The 10959-nt window shown below is 30.6% G+C and overlaps 3 protein-coding genes across 4 annotated transcripts; 1 reads left to right on the forward strand and 2 right to left on the reverse strand.

Moving 5' to 3' along the window:
- Positions 1-204: 204 nt before the first annotated feature.
- Positions 205-3365, reverse strand: LOC108689528. The gene is made up of 5 exons (XM_018196318.1): positions 3070-3365; positions 1491-2015; positions 1201-1289; positions 822-1046; positions 205-573 (listed from the first exon to the last, which is right to left on the reverse strand). Exons 1-5 carry the CDS (start codon positions 3199-3201, stop codon positions 387-389), a joined length of 1158 nt encoding a protein of 385 aa, XP_018051807.1. The 5' UTR covers positions 3202-3365; the 3' UTR covers positions 205-386.
- A 1049-nt stretch (positions 3366-4414) lies between these two features.
- On the reverse strand, positions 4415-8373 carry LOC108689532. 2 transcript variants are annotated; one of them, XM_018196323.1, is made up of 6 exons: positions 8060-8373; positions 7747-7987; positions 6797-7132; positions 5980-6210; positions 5347-5591; positions 4415-5101 (listed from the first exon to the last, which is right to left on the reverse strand). In XM_018196323.1, exons 1-6 carry the CDS (start codon positions 8191-8193, stop codon positions 4543-4545), a joined length of 1746 nt encoding a protein of 581 aa, XP_018051812.1. In that variant the 5' UTR covers positions 8194-8373; the 3' UTR covers positions 4415-4542. The 2 variants fall into 2 exon arrangements, with proteins under 2 accessions (XP_018051812.1, XP_018051811.1); XM_018196322.1 differs by having other exon boundaries at positions 5980-6178; positions 6654-7132.
- Positions 8374-8706: 333 nt separating this feature from the next.
- Positions 8707-10815, forward strand: LOC108689457 (DNA excision repair protein ERCC-1). Its single transcript, XM_018196223.1, has 5 exons — positions 8707-9060; positions 9528-9652; positions 9855-10049; positions 10249-10434; positions 10606-10815. Exons 1-5 carry the CDS (start codon positions 8982-8984, stop codon positions 10813-10815), a joined length of 795 nt encoding a protein of 264 aa, XP_018051712.1. The 5' UTR covers positions 8707-8981.
- The last annotated feature ends 144 nt before the right edge of the window (positions 10816-10959 follow it).

Genomic DNA, 10959 nt, shown 5'->3' on the forward strand with positions numbered 1-10959 from the left:
GCCTTATTAACTCTGGTAAACAATTATCTCATTTTCTAATATTTTTTAAATATACTGCAATATAATTGTCATCTTTTTACGGAAAAGATACGAAATAGATAGATTTTACTAATGCAAAATTATATAGACTTGCTATTACTAAGCAATTAAAAAATCAGATATAGGTAATTTATAATCATACAAGATACTATTTAGGTAATGTACATCTTTTTTAATTCACATATTTCTCATTTACTACCAATCATCGTTCCATAAGGATTTGCAATGAAATTGCCAGCAACATGCGAAACGACTGACCTGTGGAAAAAAGCATTCTTATTCTGTTCGTTGTGATAATTTGAATAAAATTGTATAATTCCATCAGCCAGCAGTGATTACAACGATATTCAATTCATAGAATTTTCGTTGCTGCCAAATATATTTGCAAGATTTGTGAATAGCGCTAATTTCGATGCGATACGAAGATCTTCCTTTTTCATGACTATATCTTGATCGGGCATCATCTTGTCCGCAATATGCTTATAGACTTTGCCATTAGCATTAACATAAAAAGTAGAGAAACCATCGTACCATCTGAAATAGTTCCCATACATATTATTTTCATAGTTTCTATAAGGAAAATTAGTTAAAGGGAATTTAAACATTTTATTTTTTCTTGAAGATAGAATAAAAAATCTCTAATACAGAATTAGAAAAGTAAAGTTCTTTTCAAATACAGTAAAATTTCAATTAATTGGAATTAATGTTTACGAGAATTTATGACAATTTTATTACAATTATGTTTTTGTTAATATGAATTTTGAAATACAGATGACACTTACATATCGTGATTGGTATTTATGGCATCTTTTATTTTCCAAAATCTATACTTCCAAAACGTAGTAAACACCTTCCAGCCCGTGATACCTCGTATACGCCAACGAACTTGTATGGTATCACTTTCAGGATGCATTGTTATCTTTATCATATCTAATTTGACATATGCAAATTTCAAGTGACCAATCATTCTAAGCAGTATTAATTGTTTAATATAATTGTTAATCCCCCTGCAATAATTTTTAAATATATATATGAAGAAGAAATAGCAATATTTAAAATGTAAGACATTCCTTATTGTTTTAGAAATTAATTTATGTAATAATATTACATATATTTAATATTTTATTACATAAATTAATTTATGTAATAAAATTAATTTACCTTGTTGTTATTCCTCTAATATTATTGATAAAAACTATATCATCAGTATATATCGAAATATCCAAAGGTTTCACAAACAATTTTGGTAACTACAAACAATATTTCAATCAGAAAATAATAGCCCAGAGACTTATCTAGCATAAGAGAATCTCTTATCCTAGACAACTATGCCTAAGAAAATTGTCTCAGAATTATTGTACTTCATTTCTGAAGGAGTGTGATTGTAAGTTCGAATCCAAGTCAATGAAAGTGCAATAATTCTGAAATATCCTGTAAATTATATAACATACATCGTGACTAAGACAATCGACTACGGATTGCAATTGTTTCTGCGATGGTTTACCCTCGTTTTCTTGTAGTGACTGTTCCGAGTTCATTTTTAGAGTATTGCTTGCAGCAGAAATAAATAAGATATTTTTATCAATTGTTTCTTGACTACTGTGTAAACTTTCTAAAGAAATCACCCTATTATTACATAGAAATGAATTATCGTTAACATTTCCTATAACACTTTGTGCCTGAAACATTTTAGCATTGTTTGACATGATTTCTGTAGGAGGTAAATGATTCCTGCCTTTCAAGAAGGCAATACTGAGTCTTTGTGACTTATGCAGCCTGCATGGGCTTTGGACCCAATACATTGTATTCTTGCTCTCATCGTCAGAGTATCGTTTGGCTAGCTTTTTATTCCATTGATTGTGAACGTCAAGATAAGTCAACGATAAATTTGGAGGAAATGTACATCCTGCAAAAGGTACTAACTTTTCTGTGGTGTTTGCTCTTACAGACAGTGTTCTCTGTGTATCCAAACTGAACTGAAAATTTATAGATATGGTAAGATTTTACAGCAGTATATAGTTGTAAGAAGTTATAACATAAAAGATTATAAATTGGAAATTATTCAGACTAAAATATAAATAACAGTTTTATATACAAAATGTCTCAACTACCATATTTTCTACTAAAAATATATTCTTAAGGTAATTTTGAGACGAAAATATAATACAAAAATATCAAGACTACAATAATTATTTGCTAACTCTAAGCTAACTAATTATAAGCTAACTAACTATAAACTAACTATAACTTTATAAATTCAAAACTATTTTATTTTTAGCCTCTATTATTATTTCTTGATTATTTCAAACATTCCATTCCAGAAATAATAATAGAGACTATATATAAAAGTAAAATGGCTTTTTGACTTATAAGCATTTAAAGTTAACTTATAATTCAAAAAATTATTGTAGTCTCGATATTTTTGTATTAGGATCTTTGTTTCAAAATTATCTGAAGAATACATCCTTAAGAGAAAATGTGAAAAATCCTGTGTATATATCTGTGTGTGTGTGTGTGTGTGTTAGATTTATTAGCACTCGTGTTATAATGGTTTCTATTTTTAAACTTAGACTACTTAAGTTTAATTTGTAGTTTAGTCATCTATTAGAAGCTTATTATCATAAATCTACAGTCATCTCTTGTATTTTTACTACAGAAAAATTCGCTTCAAATAAGTCTATAATTGCAAAGAAAAAATGCATGATTTTTCCGGAACGTTCTGTATACTATAATCAACAAAGTCCCATGTGTACAAGACATTTTCATTTTTGCGACAACGTGACGTGCGATGTCTCATCAAACCACTCTTAATCATCACGACTTAACAAGAATCTGAGACTCGGATTTCGTCGCTGTCGCAGAAATTACAACAAAAATTCATGTTCTGTGAATCGAGTTTCAACGTTGTTGCTACGAAATCACGCGATTATGTAAGCATTTGGAGGTTAGAACAGTCAGTCGCTGGCAGGTAGTCTACACGCTATGACACGAGACTTGCCAAATGAAATCGGTCAAATGAACGCGACGCACCTGCTTCAAAAAGGCGGATGACTCATTCTTCTGTAGCTGATTACGGTCGAGTTTTGACGGTGTTTTTCGGCTGCTGCCGCCGCTTACGAGCGACGACAGCCGACCGGGCAACGTGCGAAAGCACAAAGACATGTTACGCTATCGCGCGTGATGACAGCTTATTCAGATCAACGACATAGTCCACGACGACCCACAAACACAATGCAACACGGTGTGTCAAGTCACTATTAATGTGTTAACTACTATGCGGTGATCTACACGCGTGGTGTCTTTCAACACGATCTTGCGCGGTCCGCAGTTACTCTTTCCGGCTGTTTCCGGTTCGAAGAATTCGGACACGTTCTTTTGCGCTTCACGAGATAGCGCTTCATAAAGTAGCGCCAAAATACATATTTTTAAAATAGCTCGAAATTCGCTGTACACAATATTTTTTTATTTTATACAGCTGTGAAATTTTATGTAAATTTCTGATAAATAAAATCGGGGGCGGATATAAAACATCATCCCGCACTAAATTCATAATTTATTTAATATTTTATAACATGTTTATGTTTATATCTATATGTTACGATTCATCATCTACATATCTATATGTATATATGTTACGAATCTATTAAAAAATGAAATTAATAATTTGTAAAAGTTAAAATAAAATATAAAATATTATAAAACTATTATAAAATTTGTAGATTAAATCATAAAGCAAATATTAGCCGATTATTTTCTTAGAAATTATAACACAATATTTGTATATTAATACTTAATTTTTTTATTGACAAATCATTTATTGTAAATCAAGAACGAATAACACGCAACATTATTGAATTCTACTATAAATGTATAATGTAATAAAACTCATGCTTAATTTCCTATATTCCTTCGCCTCAAGATAATAATTTTACATGTATCAATATATGCAGCATTCTAAGACTTAATTTTAGACTTTCTCTTGTTATTTTGTAACATAATAACTTTATAAGTACATGTTATGAAAATTTTGTTCTCAATGAATTTAATTCTCATTAATGTGTATATACATACACATAGATAAATCATTCTTAACTCAATTTACCATTAAGTTCTAAAACCGATTGAATTTTATCTACGCACTATTTTATATATTATTTTATATCTAAACTAAGTTTAAGTACTTATATCATCATTTCAGATCTTTGATCAGACTTTCTAATTTATTTTATAAATTTTATCTCTCCTAATGAATTCTTTCCAAAAATAATACTTATATTAATAAATTCAATACTTATGTTTTAATATCTAATTTAACTATTTTAATATTTAACGGAAAAAGGTATCTCCATTTTTTTAATTCATTTTTGCATCATTTTCTTCATTTTTTTCTTTTTCATTTTTAACTTTTCTAAGCATACAAGATTTACTTCAAAATGAGATTATGGTCTTTCATATTAATCTATCATTTAAATGTTTCTAGGTATACTATACTATTTGCTACAATTATTCTTCACCGAGGCTCAATTTTTGCTTAATTTCCAATGCGAGTTTGTAACCGAGTTCCGGTCGTCGGTCTCTTCCTTCCACCATAGCCTTCACCTGGCTGGAATTCACTATCACGCCATTGCTACCTATTACAGTGGCCTTGGTCTTCTCGATGTCAACGAGGTCTACGCCACGACTGCAGTCATCGATCAGTATAGTGCGATAACCACTGGTGAGCGCATCCACTGCAGTAGCGCCCACGCAAACGTCATAGGCCAATCCACAGATGTAGATATCGGTGGCGCCTTTTTCTTGCAGCTGCGATGACAGCGTGGTCTCGGTGAGCTTCTTGTTGTCCCAAAACACCGAATACGAGTCGACTTCTGAATTCGTGCCCTTGTAGATCTTGATCGCTTTGTCGATGATCTTCAGATCCTTGTGGAGCTCGGCACCCCAAGAATCCTGTACGCAATGACGAGGCCACAGGCGTTGTTTCAGTAACGGTGGTCCTTGAAACGTTACTGTGTCATATACCTGCGCCGCTTCCTTCGAGATATTGCTGCTGATGTCTACTTCTCTGCGATAACGACATTTGCTAATAAATATACAAAGATTTTTTTCCCGCTACTTTTTCTTTTTTTATAATTGCCTGTTTCGTACTTTTTATATCAATGAATAAGTTTTGATATTTTAATAAAAATAGAGCAGTATCATACATCGAACATATAAAATTTAATGTTTTAAGATTGTATAGATACATCTTAAGTAAAGATATAATAGATTGTAAATTTTGTATTTTGTAATATGTTGAGATATAATTACCTCAAGTGCAAATTATCAATGAAAGATACATGGTCCACGGGATGCCAATCCAAAGAATAAAATACTGCATCGAACGGTACAGTTTCCAACAATTGGTTAATTGGGTCGATTACTTCCGAACCATCGTGTTGCGCGGCGCATTGCTTTATGTTTAAGGAACCTGTTATAAAATCATTTTGCACATCCACAATTAGGAAAGCGCTTTTAGGACGTGTGCATACTTTGATCCATCGGTTCCAGCACACCTACAAGTTGGACCAATAGAAACAATTTTATACAAGTATATATATATAAGAATTAAGAAAGTCATTGTAAAGTTTTGAATACATCAATTCAGATATTTATTAACACTTTTAGTAAATAATTTAAAATAAATTTAAAAAAGAAAACAAAATACTTAAATAAATAAAATTGATTGCGTTAATATCATTATATATATATATAGATATCTTATTATCTTCCCAGATAAGATAGCAAAAAAAATTGTTAGAAAAATATAACTAATAATATACTTTTTATTTAAAAAAAAAGTTTAAACTTAAATTATTTTTTTCTATATTTGATGTCTTAAGCTCTCTCTTAAAATGAGTATTATAAGTTGAAGTTTAATAATATAATGTATCTCTTATATACCTCAAACTCTTCCCGGTCGATCAGGCCGTCGCCTTTGAGATCGAAGATTGAATACACCTCGCGCAGTTGATCTTCTTCGAGGCCATAAATCTTGCCGCGATCATTTCGAAACAATGCGCGACATACGAGATCAAATTCAGAAATCGACAGGAATCCGTCGCCGTCTTTATCGAAGGCGTTAAAACACGCGTCCATGTCTCTCGACGCTACTTGCTGACTATCTGTAACTATCTGTTTCCAAGTTCCACTTGTTTAATCAATACTGAGATTAGCGTCTGTCCGATCACTTTACACCTGGACCGTTCAGACAAATATAGATCTATCGATGAAAATACTGCAGTATTTTATATATAATACCTATCGTTATCTGCAATATGTTATAATCTAGCCACTCTCAAAGAGAAACAAATGTTCCACAAGTATCGACTTTTACCGTCAAATCAATTTATTATCAAATGGCTCGGTGTATTACAATATTACATTAAAAAATTGTTTTATTTATCATGTCTTTTACATTTCAAGATTGCAAATGAAAGGATTAATTTTATTCCTTTACTATATATATATATAGTTTTAGATTTCTATCATAATTATACCATTTCGCATTACAGTATTATTTCATTTGGGCTATATATTACATAGACCGCGCGAGTCTCTGATGCGTTAACAGCGACACATCGACCATCGCTTCAGGATGTAATAATTCGTGTACGTCGTACTTAGACGATTCTTCGTAAGCATATGTCACGGAGGTATCGGATAATAGCATGTTGCATTGCGCCAGGATCAAGATGCAATTACGTAAACGTGTACAAACATTGCGATTTTCCACAGGAATTTTCGACAGATCCTCTGTGAAACCACCCTCGGATTTATCGATATTTTGAATGTTTGCACTTATCCATATGTAGCCGTTATAACCGAGTATCAAAATGGCTCCGCTCTCTAGAGTGTGATAGTGTGTCTTCTTGCGTTGAATTAACACCGGTGGTACCTTTAACATTATCCCCTGCGACAATTTGCCATACTTCAATACTCGTGTATGTAGGGAGAGTGAGCCGTCTGCGAAGATTGATTGCACTTCTGCACAAATCAGGTCTCCTTCCTGCAAATATCTGCGCATCGTCTGTTCATCTTCGACGGATCTTCTTCTCTGCAAATTTAAAGGATATTCAAATACATATATATTGAGAACTGTTGCATTTTTTTTATTATTTTGACACTAGTATTTAACTAAATAAAAGTTTTATAAAAAAATTTAATTACAAGAGTATTTAATAATTCTGAAATATATTTTGGTTAAACAATATTCTATTACATTAAAGAATAACAATAATAATAAATAGTAAAATTATTTTTTTCAAAGTAAAAAAATCAATTTATTATATAATAAGCCAAAACCGAATGTAAAAATAAGAAGTTATTATAAATTAAAGAGAATAATAATTACATACGTTTTTTTTTTAAATTCTAAATAGACTCTAAGGTCAATATTCATATTCAGTTCATATATTCAATATTCACAATCAGTTCTTATATTCGAGATCTTAAGTTCAGTTTTTTGAGATGTCACGAATCAATCAGAAAGCATTAATGTCTTAAGACATACTTAAGATAGTCTTAAAATAAAAATCAACTATGAATACCAGCCTAAGACTAACTTAAACATCATAAAAAAATTTAAATCTCAATAAAAAGCTTAAATTTCAAACAATTTTATACAAATATTTAAAAAATAGAAGTGCTTCATTTATATATATAGCTTACCAATTCACCACCAGGCAAATTAACACTGGACAATAACAGGACAGCATCAAGTTTAGCATTTATATCAACTTTCCAACGCTTCTGTTGAACTTCCGTTATCCTTCCTACGACAAGATCTCCGATCTCTCCATTATAACGTGCCTTCAAGGGTCTAATCGATATAAGTTTGTTCACCTTTTCCAAGATTCCAGCGACAGATGCACGCAATGTTTTCTCATCATCAACATAAGTTCCATGGCCTCTAATTAAATAATCAATTCCAATCCATTAGTTTCACAATCTTGTGTTGCGTAAAATCAAAGCAACTATCTACCTCAGAAAATCCGGTTGACTGGATATCTGCTCGCCAGGGGTGTAAAGCCGTGGCTGGATGCCATCATTCGTTATTAGATTGAAATCTACCCTGTTTACTGCCAGACGTACATTAATGGGCGGATATTGAGCCATTATACAATAATATTGACAAAATTTAATTGCCCTATTGCTCTCACCTTCCAACGATTTAATTTTTTTCTTTTTGGTTAAGCGTCACCGGATCGCCGTTGAATTATCAGCAGATTGACGACATACTCCATTTTAGAAAAATGCCACATTACCAATTTTAATATGCAATTTTCTTATTGGAGCTAATTGGATGCTCCGCACAATAAAAGAAACAGAGAATAAGAATTTCAACCTATCAGAAATTGTATTCCACAATACATGATTCCTGATAGCTTGAAATTCTTATTCTTTGTTCTGTTCCCTGTGTTCCTTTTATTATTATTGCGGATCCCTAAGAATTTCAACCTATCAGAAATCATGTATTGTGGAATACATAGTTTCTGATAGGTTGAAACTCTTATTCTCTGTTCTTTTTATTGTGCGGAGCCCCTGCTGTTTGTAAAATCATAAAGATGTCGCATCAAAACTGAGGTTACATGTATCGTTTAAGGAGCGGGTTCTAAATATTTATGTAATGAAAGAAAGAAATTAAGCTGATTTTACAATGAGTAGTCGGAAATTATAAGTTTTAATAATCAGCCTTAATTTAATAGGTGATAGTTTTTTTTCACATCTATGACTGCGGTCAATTTGATTTCTAGTTTTAAGAATAAAAAGAAGATCAAGAATAAATTGAACCGAGATTATTAATCCACATTGATAGAAACCACACTAATCGTACAAGTTGGCTATTGGCCGACTTCATCGATTCACGATAAGACTTAGGACTACCGACTTATTGTAGAATCAGTATGGATAATGCAATAGAAAATGCAGAAGATTCGGATGATGAATGTCCGACAAAACAAGCTAAAAATATGTCTTTCCAAAGTAAGTTACATTATAATGTTATTAGGTAATGTTATTAGGTAAAATATCAGTAATATGCTGTTATCAACAGATTTGAATCAAATTTTCATATTGTATCTACATGATTGTAATTTGCATCTACAAGCTTATGTTCTGTCAGTAAAGTCTGTTGATAATCTGAACAAATTACTAGTAGAGAAACTACAAAATCTATATATAATTTCATAATGAAATATTAATTGGTTATTGAATGATAAATTCTGCTTGATTTCTATAGTTAATTTATGATCATATATTCTGTGATCTGTAAATGTATTTCATATTTATTCCATACATTCTGTTGTATGTCTCTACTGGCATCTATGAACAAAATGTATCAGTAGACTAATTTACAAGATCTATTTTTAATAGTTTTAATTATTTAGAATATTACTTATAATACAATTGAAAATTTTATCTATATATCTTATAACTTGGATTTTTTCCAGCTGCTTTTAGCAATTTGAAGAAATCTGAGTTTTTCACAGATTTGCCAGCTTCTCTTTCTAAGCCTGAAACTTCCACGGCAATATCTTCAAGTAGAACCAGCACTGTCCTTGTCAGTCCAAAGCAAGTAATACTGTTTTCTTATATTTTTATCAAATATTATAATATAAATTTTTAAGAGTAAATATATTTTAAAAACTGTACAAACCAAAGTTAATAATATATTTTTATAGAAAGTAAATAAGTTTGTCAGTAAAATTTAAAACATTATGTTATATTAAAACTTAGTTAAATTTTAAAAATGTATAATATCTTTTCTTTCTCTCCAGAAAGGTAATCCGTTATTAAAGTTTATAACAAATGTATTATGGGAATATTCCGACATTGTGCCAGATTATGTAATGGGAAAAACTACGTGTGCTCTTTTTTTATCAATTCGTTATCACCAACTAAATCCTGATTATATTCATGAAAGACTTAAGTTGTTGGGCAATGCGTATAACTTACGAGTGCTTTTAGTACAGGTAATTAAAATTTATATATTTGTTTTATAAAAATATAAACTATTAATATAATTCTTTATACAACATTATTAATTATGATTAAGTAATTATATTATTTATTTCTATTATATGCATTCATAATTTATAATTTCTTAAGTTTTGTATTGATTAGAAATTTTGTAGGTTTTTGTATCTATATTAGACTTTTTTATTCAATTAGATTGATGTTCCCGAGCCTCATCATGCTTTGAAACATTTAACAAGGATTTCCATTTTGGCAGACTTGACAATAATGTTAGCATGGAATGCAGAGGATGCAGGAAAAATTATTGAAACTTATAAAATATATGAAAATAAACCTCCTGATAATATCATGGAACGCAGCGAAACAGCACCTTATCAAAAAGTAATTATTATCTACTAAGAAATATATAGATATATTTTAAAAATATGTATATATTAGAGAAATATTAGGTGTGGGAAAAAGTTCGTGACGTTTTTCCCATTAGATGGCATTAAAAAAACGCCACGAACTTTTTCCCACACCTAATATTTATATAATAAATATTTATTACAGTTGGTTAATGCCTTAACGACAGTAAGATCTGTCAACAAAACCGATGCAACAACTCTTCTAACAACTTTTGGCACATTAGCTAACATTGTAAGAGCACAACCCAACACTTTAACCTTGTGTCCTGGATTTGGTGTACATAAAGCTCAAAAACTTCATAAAGTTTTGCATGAATCTTTTCTATGCACACCAAAACTCTCTACAAAAAAATAAAGTTTTCCAGTACATGTATATTTAATGTTTTACATTAAAGTTTTATATTAACTGTAGAATTATTGCGCTATAATAAAATAATTAGATAAGGGTCACAATATATACACATAACCAAAAAATGTATATAAATTATAAATAATAAAA

The sequence above is a fragment of the Atta colombica genome, unplaced genomic scaffold, assembly GCF_001594045.1.
Source record: "Atta colombica isolate Treedump-2 unplaced genomic scaffold, Acol1.0 scaffold27, whole genome shotgun sequence".
NCBI classification, from domain to species: Eukaryota; Metazoa; Arthropoda; class Insecta; order Hymenoptera; family Formicidae; genus Atta; species Atta colombica.

Excerpts from the sequence above, each read along its gene's own strand:
- LOC108689528 (XM_018196318.1), bottom strand. The coding sequence starts at position 3,201 with ATGTCTTTGTGCTTTCGCACGTTGCCCGGTCGGCTGTCGTCGCTCGTA. Across the intron at positions 1,290-1,490 it reads TCGATTGTCTTAGTCACGAT|TTACCAAAATTGTTTGTGAA; the intron begins GTATGTTATATA and ends TATTGTTTGTAG. Across the intron at positions 1,047-1,200 it reads ATTAGAGGAATAACAACAAG|GGGGATTAACAATTATATTA; the intron begins GTAAATTAATTT and ends AAATTATTGCAG.
- LOC108689532 (XM_018196322.1), bottom strand. The coding sequence starts at position 8,193 with ATGGCTCAATATCCGCCCATTAATGTACGTCTGGCAGTAAACAGGGTA. Across the intron at positions 7,133-7,746 it reads ATTTGCCTGGTGGTGAATTG|AGAAGAAGATCCGTCGAAGA; the intron begins GTAAGCTATATA and ends TTAAATTTGCAG. Across the intron at positions 6,179-6,653 it reads CCTGAAGCGATGGTCGATGT|AGACATGGACGCGTGTTTTA; the intron begins GTCGCTGTTAAC and ends AGTAGCGTCGAG.
- LOC108689457 (XM_018196223.1), top strand. The coding sequence starts at position 8,982 with ATGGATAATGCAATAGAAAATGCAGAAGATTCGGATGATGAATGTCCG. Across the intron at positions 9,061-9,527 it reads TAAAAATATGTCTTTCCAAA|CTGCTTTTAGCAATTTGAAG; the intron begins GTAAGTTACATT and ends GATTTTTTCCAG. Across the intron at positions 10,050-10,248 it reads TACGAGTGCTTTTAGTACAG|ATTGATGTTCCCGAGCCTCA; the intron begins GTAATTAAAATT and ends TTATTCAATTAG.